The sequence below is a fragment of the Berkeleyomyces rouxiae genome (genome assembly GCF_048999995.1).
Source record: "Berkeleyomyces rouxiae strain 22BRR77 chromosome Unknown BrBRR77_ptg000007l, whole genome shotgun sequence".
Lineage (NCBI taxonomy): Eukaryota > Fungi > Ascomycota > Sordariomycetes > Microascales > Ceratocystidaceae > Berkeleyomyces > Berkeleyomyces rouxiae.
The window spans coordinates 421,393-443,392 of record NW_027396497.1 but is presented as its reverse complement, the minus strand read 5'-3'; the positions used below and the strand labels follow the sequence as shown (position 1 = coordinate 443,392).

At 55.7% G+C, this 22,000-nt stretch overlaps 7 protein-coding genes across 7 annotated transcripts; 3 read left to right on the top strand and 4 right to left on the bottom strand.

Annotated features, from left to right (window-relative positions):
- Positions 1 to 272: 272 nt before the first annotated feature.
- On the top strand, positions 273 to 2,381 carry BROUX77_005900 (uncharacterized protein; the record flags this gene model as incomplete). Its single annotated transcript, XM_073750825.1, has 2 exons — positions 273 to 444; positions 517 to 2,381. 2 exons carry the CDS (start codon positions 273 to 275, stop codon positions 2,379 to 2,381), a joined length of 2,037 nt encoding a protein of 678 aa, XP_073603770.1.
- Positions 2,382 to 2,754: 373 nt separating this feature from the next.
- Positions 2,755 to 5,274, bottom strand: BROUX77_005899 (uncharacterized protein; the record flags this gene model as incomplete). Its single annotated transcript, XM_073750824.1, has 3 exons — positions 2,755 to 3,674; positions 3,752 to 4,038; positions 4,133 to 5,274. 3 exons carry the CDS (start codon positions 5,272 to 5,274, stop codon positions 2,755 to 2,757), a joined length of 2,349 nt encoding a protein of 782 aa, XP_073603769.1.
- Positions 5,275 to 7,520: 2,246 nt separating this feature from the next.
- BROUX77_005898 (uncharacterized protein) lies at positions 7,521 to 9,456 on the bottom strand (the record flags this gene model as incomplete). Its single annotated transcript, XM_073750823.1, has 2 exons — positions 7,521 to 9,019; positions 9,099 to 9,456. 2 exons carry the CDS (start codon positions 9,454 to 9,456, stop codon positions 7,521 to 7,523), a joined length of 1,857 nt encoding a protein of 618 aa, XP_073603768.1.
- An 812-nt stretch (positions 9,457 to 10,268) lies between these two features.
- On the bottom strand, positions 10,269 to 16,445 carry BROUX77_005897 (uncharacterized protein; the record flags this gene model as incomplete). Its single annotated transcript, XM_073750822.1, has 2 exons — positions 10,269 to 10,553; positions 10,647 to 16,445. The coding sequence occupies 2 exons, from the start codon at positions 16,443 to 16,445 to the stop codon at positions 10,269 to 10,271; spliced, it is 6,084 nt and encodes a 2,027-aa protein (XP_073603767.1).
- A 1,341-nt stretch (positions 16,446 to 17,786) lies between these two features.
- Positions 17,787 to 19,031, bottom strand: BROUX77_005896 (uncharacterized protein; the record flags this gene model as incomplete). The annotated part of the gene is made up of 3 exons (XM_073750821.1): positions 17,787 to 18,127; positions 18,191 to 18,638; positions 19,005 to 19,031. 3 exons carry the CDS (start codon positions 19,029 to 19,031, stop codon positions 17,787 to 17,789), a joined length of 816 nt encoding a protein of 271 aa, XP_073603766.1.
- A 1,262-nt stretch (positions 19,032 to 20,293) lies between these two features.
- BROUX77_005895 (uncharacterized protein) lies at positions 20,294 to 20,704 on the top strand (the record flags this gene model as incomplete). Its single annotated transcript, XM_073750818.1, has 1 exon — positions 20,294 to 20,704. The coding sequence occupies one exon, from the start codon at positions 20,294 to 20,296 to the stop codon at positions 20,702 to 20,704; it is 411 nt and encodes a 136-aa protein (XP_073603765.1).
- Positions 20,705 to 21,139: 435 nt separating this feature from the next.
- Positions 21,140 to 21,982, top strand: BROUX77_005894 (uncharacterized protein; the record flags this gene model as incomplete). The annotated part of the gene is made up of 1 exon (XM_073750817.1): positions 21,140 to 21,982. The coding sequence occupies one exon, from the start codon at positions 21,140 to 21,142 to the stop codon at positions 21,980 to 21,982; it is 843 nt and encodes a 280-aa protein (XP_073603764.1).
- Positions 21,983 to 22,000: the final 18 nt, after the last annotated feature.

Here is a 22,000-nt window from a genome sequence, read left to right as displayed (position 1 = left end):
GCTTCACCAGAACCCACCCCGCGGCTCCCTCTGGCATCGTTGGCGAAAGACCAGCCAAGGAACGCCTTTGCCCTTGGCTTTGGTCGCTTGCATGCGGTGCCAAGAGGCCCTGTGAGTGCTTGAGGAACACCTGCTGTTGCTACTGGCCTCCCGACCGGCTTCTCCCGCCTCCGCCTGCAGCTTTCCCCCGCGCGGCTCTCCTCTACACACACCCACACACCCACACACCCGGTCCCTCTCTACTTGGCTCTGCTCTGCTCCGCCTGCCAGGCATGGATCCCCGCTTGGTGGTACCCCGAGACGAGTTCACCAGCCTCCAGACCGAAGTCAAAAACCATGCCGAGCGGCTAAGCCGCCTTGAACGGCGACAGCAGGACGACGCCGCGCTCAAGAGTGTCTGGAACTCTCCGTTTCCCAGCGTGCTTGCAGGGACACCGCAACAAGGTATGCCCTCCAATCCTGCTGTACCTCTAGGTTTGGTTTTGCCTGCTAACCCCAACTCTCCTTGTCACCTAGATCTGGCCCAGCCAATCACCACTGACGACTACTTCAACGGCCTCGACGAACAAAGCGACCATCTGCTTGGCTCTCTACACCTTGACCCTACTGACGAAGAGCCGGCCCGGCGCGGCACCGCTTCCCGTGCCAACAGCGTCCGCTTTGCCGAGAGCGCCATCCACGGCTCCAGCTCCACATGGAACACCAGCCAGAACAGGTCCTCCAGCGACTTTGGTCTCGTGCGTCCCGGAAGCAGCCTCATGATGGAACGCTCCCTGTCACACAAGTCAGATGGCCGCCACAGCTCGACTGGCCATTCGGTGCATTCGATCATGTCCGCCATGTCCGGACGCACTAGCAGTATCGGCCTGGACGCGGACGACGACGATACTTCCTCCATTGGAATGCCCGAGCCTCCGCCCAGTCTGTTCATCATGGGCTCAGTCCCGTCTATTGTGCGCTGCTGGCTGACTCCCAAGTTCTCTCATGATACCCTGCTTTATGCCGACATCTGTACTGGCTCCCAAAAGTCTACCGTTGACTTTAGCCTGGCCAAAGAACTGGACCTGCACCACACCCTGGAGCGCGACATCAACGGCAACTACACTCTTACTATTCCTGTCTACCTCGCCGAGGCTATAGTGACCCAGCCACATAGTCGCTCAAGCAACAGCCACTCACACCAGATCCCAGCAATCATGGTCACCTTTGAAGTGGTTGGGCTTGACGCCATTGACGTCGCTGACCAGCCAAGCCTCAAAATCTTCATTGGCAGCGACGCCCTTCGCGTACACTCTGCCGATGTGCTGTTGTCGCAGAACAAGCTGGTGCTGTATAGCACCGAACGCGACAAGCTTGCTGTTCCCTTTGTGCGACCCGAGGACGAGCGTGTGTTCAAGACCATCTGCACTCGCAGCTTGGTCCGGCAAAAGTCGTTCATGCGGCTCGACGCCACGGCAGCGCCGTTTATTTCTGGCGGAGATCACAGGCCTGGCGCTGTCCGGCCTATTTCTTCCAAGCCTGCTGATTCGTACCAAGATCCCAACGACATTGGCGACGACGACCGGGACACTTCTGGCATTCAAACCTTTGGCCATTCCTCGCCAGACCCCGCCCCAGCAACCCGCCCGTCTTCGTCCAAGTCGACCTCCTTTCCCACGCCGTCTAGCATTCGCCCAGATTTTAGTGAGGGCGATAAGCCCACCAAGGACCAACAGCAGTCATCTCGCTCGGTGCCGACGCTGTCTGAAAACGGCAGTTTAGGCAACCAGCAAAAGGACCCGTCCTCGGCTCATACCAACGCCGCTGCGACTCGGTCGGGTTCATCCCTCGGATCGGGCGAGGCTGAGAAGCGCCACGAGCCAAATGTTGGCATTTGGGGCTCCTGGCGCAACGGAGCCATAAGCTCTGACCGCGAAAACGGACTGAGCGGATACCAGCCCGCAGGCAAGGGCACGCGCACAATGAAGGTTCTCAAGCCCAGCCGCAACAATACCTCTTCCCGAGCCTCGACTTCAGTCTCGGCTGGCGAGTCGACGGTGTCATCTGCTGGTGCCGCTGCCTCGAGCACCCCGCATACGCTGGCTGATTTCAAGCGCAACAGCACCAGCAGTGGCCAGCCGTCGATGCCAACGCCGGCATCGGCAACAACAGCAACATCGACGACGGCTCCATTCATGCGCTGGGAAAGCAAACGTTCTGTGAGCGTGGGCGATGCCAAACTGCCGGCCAATAGCTTCCCTGTGCGCGAGACAGGCCGCCAGGGATCGTCGTCGTCGACTTCGTCGAGTGCGTTGCCGCGTTCGTCTAACCCCGTTGGCAGCGCGTCGGCGTTTTCGTGGATGAACACCAACGGCAAGACTAAAACGACGGTGGGTGAGTAGACCGGCGGTGGACCACGGCAAGAGGGAGAAGGGGGAAGAGAAAGAAGAAGAGGAACGGAGAAGGGCAAGGGAAATGGGGACGAAGCACGTAGAGAAAGACAGGCAGCTTATCGTCGTGCGTGTCGTATCGACTGGCTGGATCATGCTTTTTTATATTATCATCAATTCATTCCAAATAAACTAGCTTTGCGCAAGTGCAAGTCTCAAATACGCTCGTCTTTCGCTCTCCTCTCCCGGCGTCACCTTCAATCTCCTAAAAAAACACACACGATAGCTTTACATGAGATACACAAATGACACATTTCATACACTGTCGCCGCTGCTGCCCGTCTGTTCTATACAATAAATCGTCTGCCCATCTACTGGCTGCCGTCTACGCAGTCCACATGGCGTCTTCCGGGAACTGGCCCCAGAGCGAGGTCTCAATGTCATTGAATATCGGGTCGAAGCCATGGAGTGACATGTCCACGGGCATTATCGGCGCTGGTGGTGCGCCGGACACGGAGACGGACATGGGTGTGTCGTCACCCATCATCATGTGCGAAGCGCCGGGGACAGGCTGTCCTTGTTGTTGGTGCTGCTGCTGGTGATGCTGATGTTGTTGTTGTTGGTACGTGGCCAAATTACTCATCAGCGGCGGCCCCAGCGACGGCACCGCCTGGATAAAGCCCGCGTCCGGCCCAGCGCCTGGCCTCTGGGCCGCAGACTCGACACCGACCATGTCGGCAGCCTCAGCCTCGTGGACAATCTGGGCCATCTCCTTGTCCAGCATGCCGCGCAAGTTCTTGAGCGACAGCATCAGCCGCTTGAGCGGATCCGGCACGCCGGTGCCCCAGCCAGCGGCGCCGACAAACTGGCTGCCGGGCAGCTGGGCCTGCAGCTGCTTCTGCAGCTGCTGCTGCTGGCGGTGGCGCATGCTGCGCGACGCAATGACAAACTCCATCTCGCGCACCTGCATGTCGATGGCCGGCCCGAGGCCCAGGTGCTTGGCCACCTGCAGCCGGTTCCAGCCGGGCACGCGCAGCAGCAGCAGCTTGAGTGACGTCAGAATGGCAAAGGTGAAGTCGTAACTGCTGAGGCAGATGGTCGTCGGCGGCTCGTGCGGGCTGTTCGGCGAGTCGCGGTCGGCGGGGAAGCGGTACGACATGAAGGACTTGATGGCGGTGCTGCAGTTCCAGAGCAGCTGGATGCGTTGTGCGGGGAGCAGTTGTGCGGATATGTGGTCGGAGAGGGCAACTTCGTAGAGAAGTGCCTCGGCGATGGCGATGTGGGAGTTGACGGTGGCTGGACGGTCTGGTGTAAGTAGGTGGAAAGCCCGGGGTTGGCGTTCTTAGGACCGGCTAGGGTCAAGGGTTGGATTGTAGACTTACTGGCCGTGCGAAGATGCGGAGGTAGCCCCGCTTTGAAATCCTGCAGCTGTTGCTGGAAGCCATGGAGAACCATGCCGAGTGGGGCTGGCGGAACTCCGGATCCGAAGGAATCGATATTGGACGACACAACGGTGACGCTGATGGTGTGGGCTAAGCGCTGGATGCGGATTAGCTGCACGAGGAGCTCGTCGCTGGGGAGCTCGTTCTGCAACTCGATTGCCGAGCACCAGCTGTCGACGGCTGCCGTGTCCATGAAGGCATCGGGCCGCTTGTTGGTGGTGAAGACGCTGATGGCGGGGGGAGAGACAAGCGGCCGGGTTAGTGCACGGCACAGACAAAACGGCGGTGAGGTGAGCAAGACAAGGGGATAAGGAAACTTACAACGTGTTGATGTAGTAGACGCCGGCAAAGGCGCGCAGGTGCTCGAGCGTGCGCGAGTCGGTGGCCGTGTGCACCGCGCCCTTGGGCGCCATGCTGCCCGAGATGCTGCGCGCGAGGAAGATCATGTTGGTGGTCTGGAAGCCGTTGAGATCAAACTGGGTCCAGGCAATGACGAGCTGCAGCGCCTGGAGCAGGTCGAGGCTGCGCTGCGGCTTGCCGAGAAACGAGGCCGCCACGAGCGCCTCCATCAGGTCCTGCATGGCGGCCATCTGCCGCGGGCCCTCGTAGAACAGCGTGACCATCATGACGGCGCGATAGAGCAGCGGCCGCGTGCGTGCTAGCTCGGCTGCGTCCATGGTCGGCGGCACAATGACGAATGGGAACAGCGGCTGACGGTTAGCGCGGAAGTCCGCCAGCAGGTCTGCCGCCTCTTGCGACGTACTGATTGGCCAGGCACTCTGTGACGACGTCGCGGCTGATGTGGGGGCTGGCGTGGTGGTGGTGGTAGTGGCGGCGGCGGTAGTGGCGGTAGACGTCGGGCCGGAGGCTGGCGCGGAAACTGAGAGGGAGGAGAGTGGAGTGGTTTTGGAGAACGACGCGGACAGTGACGGTGCGGAGACGGACGGGGCCGGACTCCCCATGGAGGGTGAGCGGGGGACGGCTCGCGTCGAACGGGGTGATACGGAAGAAGTTTCTGCCGACGGCAGCACAATGTCGTCGGATGGGAAGATGTGGCTAAAGTGGTGTTCTCGCTGGATGGCTTCGCCAAGGTTTCTCTGGCGCTTATGCGGTAAGTCGTCGTGGGTTTCGTTAGAGGCGCCTTTGGACTCGAGCGCCGCTAGCGACGGCGACGAGGACGATGGCGACCCGGGCGAGTGCGAGCCGGCAGCAACGACGGCGTTCTGTGTCGCCTGCAGCTTGGCCGTCAGGTCGTTGAGGCGGCGCTCGAGCTCGGAGACGCGCGTGGGCTTGGGCGCCTTCTTGGGCCGCGGCGGCGCGGGCTCCTGGCTCTCGCACGACTTGTTCAGGCGGTGGCAGCGCTGGCAGCGCGCAGCCCCGGGCAGCCCCGGGATGCAGCGGGCCTTGGCTTTGGCGCAAGTCGTGCAGGCCCGCGGGCCCTTGGTGCGTGACTGGTCTTGCATTATTATGTAAGTGGGCGTGTGTGAGGTGAGACGGGCGTGTGTGGTGCGGCTGACTAGGCAGGGAGCAAATAATTGTGTAGCAACGACGCGGATAGGCGAAGGCGAGTACGGCGGGAGAGCATGTGGCCTGCGGACCAGTAGGGCGGGTAGTCGGCGTAATTGGGGAAGGGGGGGGGGGGGGGGGGGGAACGGGCGGAACCCAGGGCTCGCGGAGTGTTTAGTTGACAGCTCGGGCTACTTCACGGGCCAGGACAGATACGGGTGATGACAGTGAGGCAATGTGGAATGATACAAGAAAAGAACAACCCATCGCGCAACAGCATAGGATTTTTTCATTCTGTTCTCATGGGCCGGCAGGTAGGTAGGTAGGCAAGTAGGGGCTTATACTTGTTGGGGGCAAGTAGTTGATGTGCCTTTTTGCCAATGCAGGGAGCTGTCTTTCGGCTGCTTGGACCAGTCCCTGAGATCTGGCTGTTTATAATTCGCTTTGCATACGCATCCACACTACTGCCCGATGTGCTTGGAGCCGCCTTAAGCTGCCAGCAGCACCCACCACCTCCTTGGCCATGAAATCGCGAGGGGCGGCGCTCCAACGGAGACGGAGAAACTTGCTAAAATAAAGGTCCGTTTCCGGCGGCCAAATGTATGTGCACAGCCTGTGGCAGGATTCTGCCCTGCTGCTGCTTACAGCTTTTGACCAGACGGAGACGGGTTTTGAAGCGTTGTTCGCCTGCGTCTACTGGGACGGCTCAACTTTAGCGCGAGGATGAAGAATCAAGACCAGTCAAGGTCCATGTCGGAGGTGGAATCGGTCGGCGAGAAATGCAGAGGTAGCCGGCATTTGGTGTTCTTTCTTTTTTCCTTTTCTCCCCCCTTCTATCCTTTCTTTTCCTTTTTGTCACCAAGTCCAGGTGCCATTTCTCTGCTTCCACGACTTTGTCTCGCTCGGGAATCTTATATTAGTTTTTGATCAGCCGTAGACATCACGTGATACGGAGCTTCTGACTTTGTGTCATGGTTGCACAAGAAACCGTTCCAGCCAGGCAACTGCCTGTTAGGCGCGCACGAGTACGACGGCGCACAAGACCTTAATCTATCTTGACATAAATATGGGACAAAGTCACGAGCAGAAGTGGACACATCACGGACTACATGAAAAACCCGAGAGATACCAAGAAAAACATTGGGTGAGTCGTTGGCTTGAGTGCAAAGTCCCCTCGCCCCCCCCCCCGTGAATTTGGTTGGGAGGAGTCAGTGCTGCCACGAAAGAAATTGATAAATGTATTGTTTAAAAGAAAATAGATGATGGGGTTGGCCAGGGATGGTGTGGCCAAGACCATTCCTCCAAACGAAAGAAAAGTTGTGGTGGTTGGGTGGGCGCTAAGCTTCCGAGATAAAAAAAAACTGAGGGACGTGGCATTTCTCCCGCAATTTACCAGCCAAGGGCAGAAATTGCAGGTGGCCGCGCCCACAGACGCTACCAAGATCTCAGGGAAACAATTGGCCAACCCACAAGTGGAATTGGCGTCTCGTCCTTCACAACTCGCTTGTGCTGAAGGAGCCTTGCACGCCGTTGACGCCCAGAGCCCTGTCTCAATTTCCAATCTAATGGATTCTAGCTAGTATGTGAGCGATCCAAGTATGGATGTGGTCCGGCTTTCGGCTCCTATTTTATGAGTCAAAAAAAAAAAAAAGAGGACGAAGGAGTCGGGCAGAGCAACAAAAGGATTGGCAGCGAAATCAAGAACTGAGCAAATAAGGAAGGCAAGTAGGCAACAGGAGAAAAGAGCAGAAATGTGTGGAATGTGGGAGACGATAGGTGCGGCATTCGGTAACCGGCTAGATTTTTTTTTGATTAAACCCGCCGCTGAAAAGCAGGCAGGTGTGAGGTCATGATGGTCAGTGCTTTTGGTTTTTTTGTGAAGCTTGAAAAAACCGAACCAAGAGAGAGAGAAAAAAAAAGAGCAAGGCCGAGGGAGTGCATGTCGCGAAAAGATCATCCAGCAACAAGTCGGTGAGAAGAGACAAGACGGGAGGAGAACAGAAAAAAAACAGACGACAACAACAACAACCTAATGCACGGAGCGTGACTTGTTGCTTATTTTCGACGATTTTGAAGCCCCAGGAAAAGGCCCCGCGGTCCAAGCCGTCGAAACAAACCACGCATTCGCCCCATGCACACGCAACCGCCGACAAATTTAACGCGACGGGTTTCGCATGTGCATTGATATCATGCTGCCGCCTGCTTAAGCGGCCGTGGTCGACGCCGTAGCCGTAGCCGCGCCGTTCGCCTGCTCCTGCGCCAAAAGGGCCTCAGTGACCTGGTTGACGCTGGCCTTTCCGCTCGCGACAATCTCGCGCGCCGCCTCCTCGATGCCCAGCTGCTTCTCGGTCCAGATGGGCGGCTCGGGCGCGCCGGGCTCACCGACGCCAATGAAGCCGCCCTGCGCGGCCCAGTCGCTGGTACGCTTGATGTCCAGCCGGGTCCAGATGGAGTCGAGCGCCGAGACCAGCGCCTCGCGGTATGCGCGCGTGTGGCCGGGCGTCGGCGTGATGCGCAGGCGCTCCTGGCCCACGGGCACGGTCGGGTAGTTGATGCTCTGCACGTAGATCTTGTGGTCCTTGAGCAGCATGTCCGACGCTTCCTTGGCCAGGCGCGCGTTGCCCACCAGCACGGGCACAATATGCGACGGGTTGGGGATGACGGGGATGTCGCGCGCCGTAAGCTCCTCCTTGACGGCCCGCGTGTGCAGCTGCTGCAGCCGCCGGTCGCCGGCGTAGCCCATCTGGTACTCGATGGATGCGCGCGCGCCCGCCATCACGGCCGGCGGCAGCGACGTGGTGAAAATGAAGCCGGGAGCCAGCGAGCGCACAACGTCGACCAGCTTCGAGCTGCCGGCAATGTAGCCACCGACGCAGCCGTACGCCTTGCCCAGCGTGCCGGTGATGATGTCGACGCGCTCCATGATGGAGCCGGCGGGGCGGCCGGCGGCGTGGGCCTCCCAGTCCAGGTGCTCGGCGACACCAGCGCCGTGCGGGCCGTACATGCCGACGGCATGGACTTCGTCGAGGAAGGTGATGGCGCCGTATTTGTCAGCCAAATCGCAGATGGCCTCGATGGGCGCAATGGAGCCGCACATGCTGTAGACAGACTCGAAGGCGATGATCTTGGGCTGTTCAAGGGGCAGGGCAGCCAGCTTGGTCTCCAAATCAACCAGGTCGTTGTGCTTGAAAATCATCTTGGTGGTTCCACTGTGACGGATGCCCTGGATCATCGAGGCGTGGTTGAGGGTATCCGAAAGAATGACACAGTTGGGCATTTTGCTGCCCAGCGTAGCCAGCGTGGCGTCGTTGGCTACATAACAGCTACTGAAAACCAGCGCGGCGTCCTGGGCATGCAGCTTCGCAATTGTCGCCTCCAACTCAACAGCGTGCTTGTTGTGGCCCGAGATGTTGCGCGTGCCGCCGGCGCCAGAGCCGTAGGTGTCCAGGGTTTCGTGCATGGTCTGGATCACATGCGGGTTGCTGCCCATGCCGAGGTAGTCATTGGCGCACCAGACAGTGACCTTGTCCTCGGGAACGGCCTGGTGGGCGCGCGGGAACTCTTTGGCCAGGCGGTTGATGTTGTTGAAGTAGCGGTACGACTTGTCCTTGTGCTTCAGGTCCAGCTGGTGTTCGTACCAGCCTTCGTAGTCGAACTTGGGGCCCTCAGACAGCGGGTTGATGCTGGCGATTTTGTGATGGGCTGGAAAGCAGCAGTCAGCACACGGGTCTCACGACACAGGGTTACACACACCACCACCACTATGGCTCAAAAGACTCACCTGTCTCCTTGCTGGAGAACACGGCCCGATCAGCCTCACGGGCGCCCTGCGGCTTGCCGCCGTGAATCGCACGCTTCTGCTGGGCGTACAGACCGGCGGGCTTCGCAGCTGCAGCAGCCGGCTTGGCCGACGTGCTGTACTGGGCCGAGCGGACAGCCATGGCCTTGCCCATGACCGGGCAGCGGTTGGCCAAGACCTGCAGCTTGGACATAGACCCGCCGCAGCGGGCCGGCGCCGCGGCAGCAGCGGCAATGGCGGCCTGCGGGCGAGCCGAGGTCGATAGGGCACGCAGAGCGGCCGGGGACGACTGCTTGAGGAACGGGCACACGGCCTTGGATTGGCGGAGAACAGCGTCCATGGCAAGCGAGACCGGGGGAGCGAGAAAAAAGAAAAAGGGATAGGGGCTTTTTTTAGAGAGCAGCAGCAAAGGTCGTTAGTCAAGACAAAACGACAAAGAATTGGCACACAGAGATTCCAATGCCAAAAAAAAGAACACAGCAAATCACGACTGAAGAAAAAAAAAGAAAAGAAAAAGGAGAGAGAAAATTATCGCCAATGTTTTTTTCTGCTTCTTTAAAGAGCGCTCGACAAACGAAGGCCTTGGTGCCTCACTTTGCTCCTTCGCTCAGTTAGCGCAGATTTCACTTCTCCCACCGACGGCGTGTTAGTCAGCATTGGCCCTCGGTGCTCAACCCTGATAACCTCTCTTTTACAGGCTTCCCTCCACTAAGAGCTGCTAACAACCCGCTAAAGCCTCCTAGAAGACCTCGGCGAAGGCTCCACCCTTCTTAGAATCACAACGCTCCTCATTGGCCGCCTCCGGAATATCCCACCGTGGCACCCCTGCTGCGTGGACTGATGCGTGCATGCTGGACCAAAGCTTTTTTTTTCCTTATTTCACTCTTCTTTTCTTCTCGGAATCTTCTGTAATGCTTCGTTGCAAATGTCCCTCATGACTTTTTAGAATTAAAAAACACCAGTGACCGTATTGATACAAGCATCCCCCCAAGCTACAAGGATGAAAAAAAGCTACACTTCCGATTGGCCGGAGCCCCTGGGGGTTGGCTTACACCAAAAAAACAAAAGAGGCGGCTATCAAAATAGAGACCACCACATATATACCACCAAAACATTAATTCACACGGCCTCGTCTTCCTGACTATCCACGTTTCAATAGCGCCCGTATCCGCCCCGGTGGCTCGGCCTGTCTTTGCCATTGTTGGGCGGCTGTCCCTGATTAGAGGACGAAAACCGTCGCACATGACCGGGCGGGGGCCTCGCCGAATGCCCACGTGGCGCATTCAATGAATTTCTGTTCCGGCGTCTGTGCACCTCTGCCAGCACCGCAAAATCCTTTTCAGCGTGGCCTCGGATGTTCCCGCCAAACGTCGGAGACCGTTGGTCTGTGGCTGCATTGTTGTTGGCCATGATACGGCCCTGCATTTGTGCCAGATGCTGCGTGTGTGAAGACGACGTTTTAGCCCATGTTTCTGGAGATTGTGCGCCATGCCGCCACGGCTGATTAAGAAGAAGCTGAGTAATACTTACGTTGGGGTCCCGGCGAGTTGGCGTCGGCCGATTTGGGACATGTGGCTTGTCTCTGTAGCCACCGGGTGTAGGAGGATGAGCCGGAGCCCCCGAAGCCGGAGCGGACTGTGATGATGAAGCTGGATAGTTGGCGGCCTGAGGCTGCTTTGGACTGGACTTCAAAGTAGGACTGGATGCGCTTGGACTCGCCGCTGGGTGGCCTGGAGGCATAGTAATACGAGCAGCTAGCGGCATAGTGATACGAGCTGCAAGTGGCAGAGGGTTCGTAGCAATGGGGGCCATGGAAGCAGTTGGGGCAATCGAATGAGTCGAAGAAGCTTGAGAAGACGGAGACGTCGGAGCAGCCGTAGGGTGAGGCAGGCTTGGCTCGTGGACTTGGACCGCAGGGAACGGACGCCGGAAAGCCTCTGTGTCCATACTTGCCAGTTCATGGGCCTTTTCCCGTAGAACCTTATCAAGAGCAAGCGCAATCGTGTTGTTGTCGAGACCGTGTGTCTGCTCCAACACGGCGAGGGCGAAGCGGTCCTGCTGCATGAGCTCCAAGAGCAGATTTTCACGCATGTTTCGCGGGAGATCGCCTTTTATATTCATGAAAAGGTAATCATCAATGATCATGGCCCGCGTGATAGTCTGGTCTGTGCTAATGTTGCTGCCGATAATCCCATCTGATGTGAGTGCCACCTTGCCAAAGCAACGCACCAGATTTTCACGGAATGATTTATGCTCAGGGAACTCGGTACCCGGAGAACCGTCCAAAGTCAAAGGTAGTTGTGTACTATAGGCCGGCATTGAGCTGGATTCGTTGGCCAGCATCTGGAGCCGGACCAATCGAGGCAATTCATGGTACGGCACAGGGGCCTGTTTGTCCTGAGTAGCTGGCCCGCCTGCGACTTCTTTATGCCCATGCGACGCTGCCAGCGAATCGGGCTTTGAGGCCTGCGAAAAACCAATTGTTGACCGGGCGGCCAGTCCAGACGACGAGTTTTTGAGATGAGGCAGGGCATGGGGAACAGCGTGCATCCCCTTGCTCTCCCGCTCATCGATAGCACGGAGCTCATCGCTCACATACTTGGCGATATCCGCACAAACAGAAATCTCTTTATCCGGCTCTGCAAAGGTATCCGTGTGGTCAACATAGACCACGCCACTTCGGTTAGAAGGCTCCGTGATGAGCTTATCGAGAACGCTGTCGACGCCTAGGAACTGGTCATAGGGCAGGTAGACAGGGGGGGTCAGATGTACAACATGCGAGCCCTTGCGCAGCTGAGACCGCACAACCGGAGTCTTGTCGTCTACGACGGAATCCGTAAGCTGCATCTTGAAAATGGCTCTTTGGAACATGGTAGCCTCTGAAGACCCGCATCCAACAAAGCGATAGACGAAGACATCGCGCGTCTGATTGATTCTATATGCGCGTCCTATTGCTTGTGCCTCCCACATGGGATTGTATTTAAAATCGACCAGGATAACGCGACTAGCACCTTGGATGTTCAGACCAGTGCCACCAGCCCGAGTGGAGACGAGGAAAACTTCGAAATCTTCTCTGTTGAAGCGGTCCACCATCTCCACACGGTTGGATGTTGAGCCATCGATGCGACAGAACTTGCGGTTCTGACGAATAAACAACGACTGGAAAAAGTCCAAAACGTCGAGGTACTGTGAAAAGATTATCACCTTTTCCTTAATCTTGCGACACTCGTCAAGAATGGTAAAAATGTGGCGTGTTCTCCAAGACAGATTGATGTCATCAAGATTGGGTTCCGAATTCAGGATATCCATCAGCGTGTTCAACATCTCCCGAGGCAGTTTGTCTCTTTCTACAATCTCGGGCTCCCGGCCACCGCTCTTCCGGTACCTCTTAGGGCCAATGAGTTTCAAGTGAAGGCACCTTGGGTGCGTGAGAATCAATGACAGGTTGTCCAAGGCGCCAAACTCCAGATGTCGGGGCCGTTCACCGTGCAGCCTGACATACTCCGAGTACAGCCGCTTCTGCAACCCTTCGAGCGGTGGGAAGCCAATGATGTACTCTTGCTTGCGCGGAAGTACATTGGCCGGCAAGGAATCAAGAGTCGCTCGGTGCACCTTGTGACGTAGCTTCTTAGTCAAGCGCTTGAGCAGCTGGCGAGCCCGGTACTTCTCGTTGGGCGTGGCATCGACAACGTTGGCTTCCTCTATGGGGTTTGCGTAAGAAATCTTAAAGTCATCCTCTGTACTCAGGTATTTCTGCGCGACCCAATCAACCATGTGGTAGTATTCTAAGGTGTTGTTGGTCATGGGCGAGCCAGTGAGTGCAATTCTAGCCTTTGTCCGGATTGCATCGCATGCAACACGAGTATTCGTCTTTTTCTGGTTAATAGTATGAGCTTCGTCGGCAATGGCAATATCTGCATGGTCTATGATCAGCGTGGCAACATCATCCCCCATTTTCTTCAAATGCGCAAATAGAGGGAAGCTAATGATTAGACACCCGCTCTTGGTACTCCACTTCCTCACCACTGCTAAACGTTGTTCAGGCTTCATACGAGATACATCGAAGACCTGCGGCATCATGGAGTTACCACACCACCGTTCAATCTCATTGACCCAGTTGTCAGCCAGAGGCGCAGGGCAGAGGATGAGGAAGCGGTTGCGGCGGTATTGCGCTGGAATTTGGGCTACAATGGCTTCGTCGTTGGAATGGGTGGCTTCGACAATCGCCAGCAGGACGGAAATAACTTGCATTGTTTTTCCCAGACCCATAGTGTGGGCTAGCATACAGCCGTTACTCGATACTTTACCATCGTTGGCCACTACGTTATCCCAGATGAAACGTATACCTTCAATTTGCGGATCGTAAATTTCGGAAGTTGCATTGGCAACACTGTCCGGGATATAAATGAAGGGCTCGTGTTCCTTCTTGGACATGTTGATGATCAAACGAGACTTAGAGCTCGGGATAATCTGGGCCTGTAGCTTTGATCGCTTCGCCAACTCAATTTTCTCATCCCAGCGCGCTTGTTCGCGCAACATGCGTTCCTTGTATATTGAGGTCCTAGCCCTGGGTATGTAGCAACGTTTGTTCTTTGCCTTTGTGGGCTCGTTGCCTTGATCTGTAACCAGATCTTCTTCTTGTGACTCTTCGCCGCTAGCAGCCAGATCATCGGGAGTCAGAGGGAACCCGGCTTGGATGTCATCGAGTGCACGGAAAAAGGACTCAACGCTGTTGTGGTATTGCCTGAGGGAGCCGATGATGGAGAGTTTCTCTCTCTGGAACTTGTCGATTCCAATCTTCTCAAACTTTCCTTGAATTGCACACTTGAGAAGGCCAATCGCAGCTACTGGAACAGCTGGTTCTGGAGAGGTCTCGATGATGACAAACTTCCAGATATTGTTGAAATCACCCTTGCACTCTGCAATTGTCGCAAATAGCTTTTGCCGGAGACCAGCCGACATGCCATGAATCGCGCCGACGAGAGCGCGGCCCATGTCACCGTGGGTCTCTAAGATTTCCTTGGGCAAAGTACGTTTGAACCAGACTGGAATGTCCTTCCATGATGACAAGTCGTAGGTTACAGGCCGGGCTACTTCCTCTTCTTCGTCAGAAATCCAGATTACTGAAGGGGATGCGGCGTGCGCTGGTAGGTGGGGCGGAGAGTCATCGGGTTCCTTGATATGGACGGCTGGCGAGACGGAAGCTTCACGCGGCTTGTCTTCGGCTTCAGGCTCTTTGGCAGCAGGTTCGGGCGCAGATGTTGGCTCATCCAGATCCATCGGCATTTCTCCCACTTGATCATCCTCTTCAACGACGACCGGGGCTTCAACAGGTGGTGGGGAGTGACTAGGGACTGAGGGTGAATCTTCTGATTGGGTGCAAAACATTTTCTCATTCTTGGAAGATTCAGTTTCGGGGCCGGCATTACCATTCCCGGTTTCTATCGGGATTTCTGTGTGTTCAATGGGCAAATCATGGGCGTTCTCGGCGGCCTCTGCTGTTTCTGGCGGCATTTCAGCGTCTTGGGGTTTTGATGCGGGCGTTTCTTCGGTGGGCTGTGGCTGGAGGTCAGCAGTTTCAAGATGAAAGTCAGGCAGATCCATGGGCTCATCACTGTCGTCAAGTATGAAGCTGCCCAGCGAGCGGCTGTCACTAATGTCCTCCCCCTCACTATTTGAAGGGGTGTATTCAATTTTCCTGCGCTTGATTCGCGCCTTGGTAGTGGCTGGGGCTTTGCTTGGACGGGGGCCTTTGATGAGGTCAATAAGCCACGTCTTTTTTTCACGCTCAATGACGGAAAGTTCCAAGCACATGGTCTGATGCCAAAGTGATTGGCGTGACGGCCACTTGGTCAAGTGCATCTGGTTACGGATAGATTTGATGCGCTCCTCGACATGGGTGACTGTTGCAGCGGCATCGCGCAGACGATTGCCTATACGACGCTCAGCCCGGCCACTGTTCCAAAGATCAAAGGCCTTTACTTTCATCCGAGGAAGGTAGTTGGACTTGAAGATATCCACAAACTGGGCTATCCTTTCGTCAATAATCTGGTCAACTTCCTCATCCGAGAGTACTGTATTGTGCCCTGTCTCCGTATTTTGAATGTCGAGAATTGGCAGGTTCTGGGCTTCATCATCGCTATGGACCTCATCATCAGCGTCGTCACCAAGGTCAAGCTCCATGTCGCCATCAACAACAAAGCCCTCCTCACTGCTAGCAGAATCGGCATCGGGCAAGCTTTTGAGCGGGGCGTGGCCATTGAAGACAGAAAGCACGGCCTTGTATGCCTTTCGGGGCTGGATGCGGGCATGAGGCCGTGTGTTGACCATGGAAAAACCGCCATCGATGGAGTCGGAACTGTCATCGCTGTCGGGGTAGCGGTTTCGTAGGCTGAATGTGCCCCCAGTGAGGAAAGGACGACAAAGCCTGGGTTTTGATAGTGGCGCCTCTTTACGAGTTGATACAATGACAGGTGCCACGCGCTTTTTGGCAGCACGGCGCACGGGCATCGGAACGGGCTCTACGTGAAAACTATGGGCGTTGGTTTTTTGGAAAGTAGGTTCGGGGGTTGGGTCCCGGGAAGGAGTGTCGGTAGGTAATAGATACAGAGATTCGACATTTGGCGTCGACGGTTGTCTTGAATGTGTATGCCCTTGTGGCTGTGGCTGTGGGAGCTGAGGCACCTGGGGCGACTGGGCGGCCATGTTCCCTAGAACGTGCACCGATTGGGTTGGCGCAATAGAGAACTGGGACGGAGCATAGGTAGAAGGTGGACCTCCTGGGCCGAGCGGGGGCGAATGATACTGGGTGGGGGATTGAACGTGTTGTGTTCGCGGCATAAGAGATACAAAAGACTCTCGCGGCGACTGGGGCGGCATGGAAGGGCGCGTGGACAAGGACGGCCTTGATTTCAGACGCATGTTACGCGTCGCTTTCCACGAGCTATAGCCATTGCTCCGGTTTTGCAGGAGCTCGAGAGCATCCAGAAGCCACAGGCGATGATCAAGGAAGGCAATGTCCAAGTTGGCAAAGAGCTCGGGGTAGGTGTTGTGGCGGATGTCGCCCCAGGTGAGGAAGACACGGCCGGTGATGCGCAGGCCCATAAACGAGTGGAGCAGGTCATGTTGGGCAGGAAGCTCGACATCCATGGGGAACCAAGGTTCTTCGGGGTTGTAGAGCTCTGCCACGAGCACTTGGGGGCTCCAGTGCCACGGGTCCCCGCCGGTTGAGATGAGCTGGTTCATTGTGCGCTGTGCCGGGTTAGCACAAGTTGGTGTGCCAGTGGAAAGGAGACGACTCGACTCGAAGTTACAAGGGGGAGTGTGCATGTGGCGTGGCTGTAGGCGCGTGCTGCGTAGGGCTCGGCAGCTTTCAGAGTATGGCCATGCACAACAAGCGCACGTGCTGAGGGTTGAAGAGGGGGGGGGGGGGGGGTAGTAATGCCAGAGGCGGCGCTGACGAGGTGCAAGCAGCGGGCAAGTGATTATGGCTAATCAAAACACGACCAACATTTGTCAGTACGCGCAGAGAGCCAGAATGTCTCGGGTCTGGCAATCCTGGCGATTCACAAGGGGCGAGTCTTGGTGGTGACAAGATGCGGTGGCCGATGGAGGGCAGTTTAGCGCGTCGGCGAAGGGCGGTCGGCAGGCATACACAGCGACAGATAAGAGAGTCAAGACGCGCGGAAATCGGCAGTTAGGGCGCGGGCGTGTCGCGAGATCCCGGCGAAGAATATGTTGGTAGTGACTGGCGCAACAGGAGAACAAGACGCCGCGTGGGCACCGGAGACGGATGTTGAAGGTTTGCGGAGTGCGCAGGTCTGGGGAAGGCACGCGTTTGCGGAGTAGGGAAAGAAGAGAAAAAAAAAATAAAAAAGGAAAAAAAGAAAAAAAAAAACTTCTGGCAGCGCCTGGGATGCGCTCTTTCCTGTTTTTTTCGGCTCCTTCTCACAGTAGTCATGTGGGCCAGTCCTGGTTATCGCAAAGATTTTGGCACCAAATCATAGGCCCACTTATTCCTGCCTGGCTGCCGCGATGGCCACATGAGCCTTGGGAAAAAGAAAAAAAAATTAGTATTACCCAGTATTCTGCCGGAAAAGGGCTTCCATTCTTGGAGATACACGCTCTCTGCCAAGTGAGCCTTATGATGCTGATGAGTTATGTGGAATAAGGCACGCATTCAAATAAGCCTGCGAATGAACCCCAATTTCGTAGAACATCAAAGTCAAGACCACAGTGGAAAAAAAGAGCACCTTTAGACATGCATACATAATACATGCACGCCAGCCTATGCACAAATCTGCACGTCGTGACCCCGAGAAACGTAAACGTCATGGCGCCCCACTTCCCGGGGGTAGCGTGAAACTCGAGCACCTGTCAGCTGTGCAGTTTCACGTCGGCATAAACATGTGATTAGATTGATATGACAATCGACCAATAGGAAGTATGAAAAGGACATGTGTGAAGGCCGAGAAGGAGACCCTCGACACAAATTGTGTGTGTGTGTAAACTCGAATGTCAATTCTTTTAAAACGGGCTCTTGAACAAAGGCTGCGTATACAAGCGCCACTTGTATATATATATATATATACACGCATGCCCAGCCGTTCACCAAAAAAAGCAAATATCCTGCCCAAACGAAAAACAAAAATCAAAACAAGAAAAAAAGATTCAAAAGTTCCCTAAAAGTGCCCTTGGTGGTTGTTGCACTGAACCCTCTTCCATGGCCTGTGGCGAAATAGAGGTGCTGTCGGGAGACTCGGACTGCCCCTGAGCAGACCGCTTGTACCGCATCTCGGGCTTCTTCGTATGGACAGCCGGCCATAGGTCCATCACGTATGAAAATACGTAGAATGTGAATATGATTGCTATGATCCACTCCAATACGGCTGCAGCGTCATATTCGTCTTGCCTGGCGAGCACGCCAAAGGTAATGGCAAGCGAGCCCTCGACGATAATGAAGACAAATTTGACCCAGAATGAAACTCTGAGAAGCGGCTCCTCGGTGTAGTCTTGAATGAAAGAGGCCAACTGTTAGTATATGAAAGCAACTGACTTGAGAAGAATGGACGTACAGCGTCGGAGACTATGAAACTCCCAGCAGGCAAAAACTGCGCTGAAGATGAAGCCAAGCAAGAACAAGACCAAGCAGATTGTATGCACGTTTGAGTGTCTATGGGCATCAAAGATGGTGAGGAAAATCAAGCCGGCCATGCCCACGAGAGCCGATAAAATGTTGAGCGAAATCAGGACTCTTTGGAACATGGTCACGTTCGGCAGCAAGCGTCCGCGATGGCGCAGCCAGCGTGTGGCGATAAAGCTGACAGCGAAGAAGACAGCCGTGACGCTGGACCCCGCAATAAAGAGCGGCTTGAGCGTCAGGGCACCAATATCAGAAATGTAGGCAATGGTCTGGTCGTCTTCCATACTGATGAGGTGGGCGGCGTCTTGGTGGCCAGCCCAGTAGATGAGCATGGCCAGTAGCATTGCGAGCCAGGTCACCCCCGAGATGACGGGCAAAGTCTAAGTTGGCGGCGGTTAGCAGGCATAATGGGAAAGGATAATGGAAGATTGAAATGCAGGTGGTAATGAGCAGACTAGTCTTGAAATTGTGTGTCTTTTGTTTGTGAAGTCGAGTCAAGAAGTGTGGTGTCGTCAATTCAACGTCATTAGTCAGCAGCACTGCTGCAGGCGCAAAAGGGAAGGAGCTGAGCTTTGGCCAGCAGTTGCCCTTGAAGTGCAGAAAGACAAAATAAAAAGTCAAAGGCCAAATGCGGGAGGCACGGAACCACATCAGACGAGTATTCAGACGTCTTTCAAGAAAGAAAAAAAAAAGAGCAGCAAAATGGAAGATGAGAAGAGCAAAATGCTTCTTCATTCTCAACTTACCCAGTAGGAAATCCACCCAGACAACATTGCATTATTTTTGCGAGGCTTTGGAGCCGACAACCCAGGAAAAAGAAAAGAGGAAGACAACTTTTATTAGCTAGTGAAGCACCCTGCGAGTAGTTAGTGTCGACAAGACGCGCTGGGCGAGAAGGGCGAGAAGCAGAGACTGGAATGGAAAGGTTGGCGATGCATGCACACGGCGACGCGGAGCAGTTTAAATAGCAAAAGATGCAGGACGCAGGACGCAGGACGCAGGAAGCAACGGACAGAGCAAGACCAGAAAATGTAGGCTCAGAAACATGTAGAAGCAGGACGGAGCCAAGAGAGAAAGGGAAGCTCAACCAACGTCAAGCTTCTTTTTCCAGCTTAGCTAATGCCCCCAATCGAGCACTCGGGGCCTGCGAGATAGCCCATTATGCGTCAGTGGCTAATTCTCAGTCGCAGAGCTAAGCACACTTGGACAGGCCTGCCCATGTCCGGTAGCTCGGCCAAATTGCCAGCCCATCTCCACCAAGACCTATCTGCGGCTGTGTTGCTTGGGCCCTGGTTCCCACGGCACAGGCTTGTCATGGCGGGCAGGCATGCTGCGACTCTACATGAGCTACACGTAGTTGGCGGCAATAAAGACATACATTTCCGTCATCTGGTCCGGCTCATGGGCGCGGCCTAGCGCTGCCCTTGCGGCAAGGCTTTGCCAGACGTGAGGCGATTTCCACTATGGCGCATTTGTCAGAATAGTCGCCACGGCTTCTTCTCTAGCGGCCCAAACAAAACCCCGGCTGCCTGTTTGCGTGTACCTGTACTTGTGCTCGTGTTAAATTGTCGAATCCTCCTTGGTGCTTTCCGACATCACCGGCGTCCATTTCAAAGCCCCCGTCTCCACTATCAGCCACTTGTCGTAATAAGGGTTGGTCATCTGAGACCTAGGGTCACATGCAGGGTTAGTCCCTGCAACCCTTGAGTCGCATGGTGATCAACTGCTGTTTCTTAAAAGGATCAACAACCGCGCAAGCTATCGCCAAAAACACAGGCAACAATGCGGTAGTGCGACGGGTCTTTTCATCTGATTCAAGCAGCGCTTATCACCAAGCTTGGACGAAACCCTATCTACCCTTTAAAACCCCCGCAGCCGCTGTCTCTGCTGGTTGCTGTGCACACCAGCCAACCTCCCTCTGACTCTGGCCCCAGCCTTGATCTGGCACTTCTCTCCCCACTCAGAAAACGCCCACTGCTCTCCCATCATCATGGTCTCAATACCAACTACACGACTAGTTTCACATTGCTCCACCATGAACTCGCAGTGCTCCTCACGCAAGGCTTCTCGCAACTCTGCCCTGGCACCGGCCGACAATCCAGTCGCTGCCGATCCCGATCTGCTTACATTCCAGTACGGCAGCGCGGGTGGCAAATCTGTCGCCGGAACTGAGTACGGTGACGACGTTGGCGAAGTTGGGGACAGCGAAACCGCCGTGTCTGAAATGATCTTTTCCATGAATCCCACACTTGAGCCCGCGCGAAACCTCGACCTTGGCGCGAACCCTCTCCGCCTCAACCTACTCGCCAACATGGCCCAAAACGGCGTCGCTCTCCCCGAGCCACTGTACAACCTCGACACCTCCATGCTTGAGGGGCTCCAGGAAGATGACCTGGCTATGGCTTTGGAGCCGCTCTCGCTGGCTGTCGATGAATTCCGCTCCTAGAATGAGTCCGAACTCGCTGCTGTTCAGAACCGCCTCATCGGCTTGGACGCCCGCATTGGCTCCATCGAGGCCAGTATGGGTGCCATACACAGCCATTTCATGGCCTTGGACACCCGTATGCAGAATATTGAAAGCATGCTGACGCGTCTTCTCTCCGCAAGTAGTCAGGCTCACCAACCTGTATCCAATGTGCCCACCACCTCCAACCCAGGCGTTGCTCCCCCGAGTCCACTGTATCAGTCCTCCGCCCAGAGTTTGCACGGAGCAGCTTGTGGAGCATTGGGTTCTGTGCCTCAGAGCGGCTTGGACAAAAGTCAAACTTCCGCCGTAGCAGTGCAGCAGAGTGCCTCGGCTGGGATGACGGCTAGACAACGACTCTTGGCTAGACTGCAATCTCAGCTACAGAGGCCAGTTTACCACAACACCCAGCCCAACATGCAATTGGCTGGCCACCACAATGGCGCAGCCCCGGTCAACATGCTTCGAACCCAACATGTAGTCCCGCCTGAAACCCAAGTGCATGCCCGGATCGGCAATTGGCCTCAACCTCCGACACAGGCTCAAGCGTTGCCCCAAGTACATATGGCCACCGGGTCCGCCACTCCCACACATGGCGGAGTTCCGATGCAGACATCCCAGAATCTTGCACATGCTCAAGATCTTATGCTGCATCAAGAGGCCCTACACAGCCCCCTTTGCCAGCCCACCTGCGCCCCGCCTTACCCTACTGCCTCTTCACACATACCCGATATCCCTGCCTTTCAGGCATTCACACCCACCGCCTCTGCCCCCTCGGCTTACACACCCGCCAGCTACCCCATCCGCACCATCGGCAGTCGTACCGTCACGGAAGTGCCAGGTAACCGCAGCCTACCCCTCTCCACACCCCTGACCAAACCCGCGGCAACTAGCGCGGCAAGCGCCAATGCCTTTGCTATTGAGCGCGATCCGAACATGAGCCTGCAGGACTTCAAGTATCAGGTCATGGCCCGGAATCTGGCCATCAAGACGGCTAATCGCACGACCTACAACATATCCAAGAACTGTAGGTTGTACCCGCTTCTCGACATTAGAACGGGCCAGCCAGTGGCGAGGTTCCCTGAGACTACCGCCGAGCTGGTGATGCTTAGCGAGGAGAAGTGTGATCGAATTTTGGAGGCTATTAGCGAGGACCAGACTGGGACAGCGGCCGAGAAGAGAGAGAAGGTTTTGATGTGTACGATTGTAGGCGTGAGTCTAAGTCCGATGGAGCAGGCTCTGGCAAGAGGAGAATCTTAGACAAACAGATACATGAAT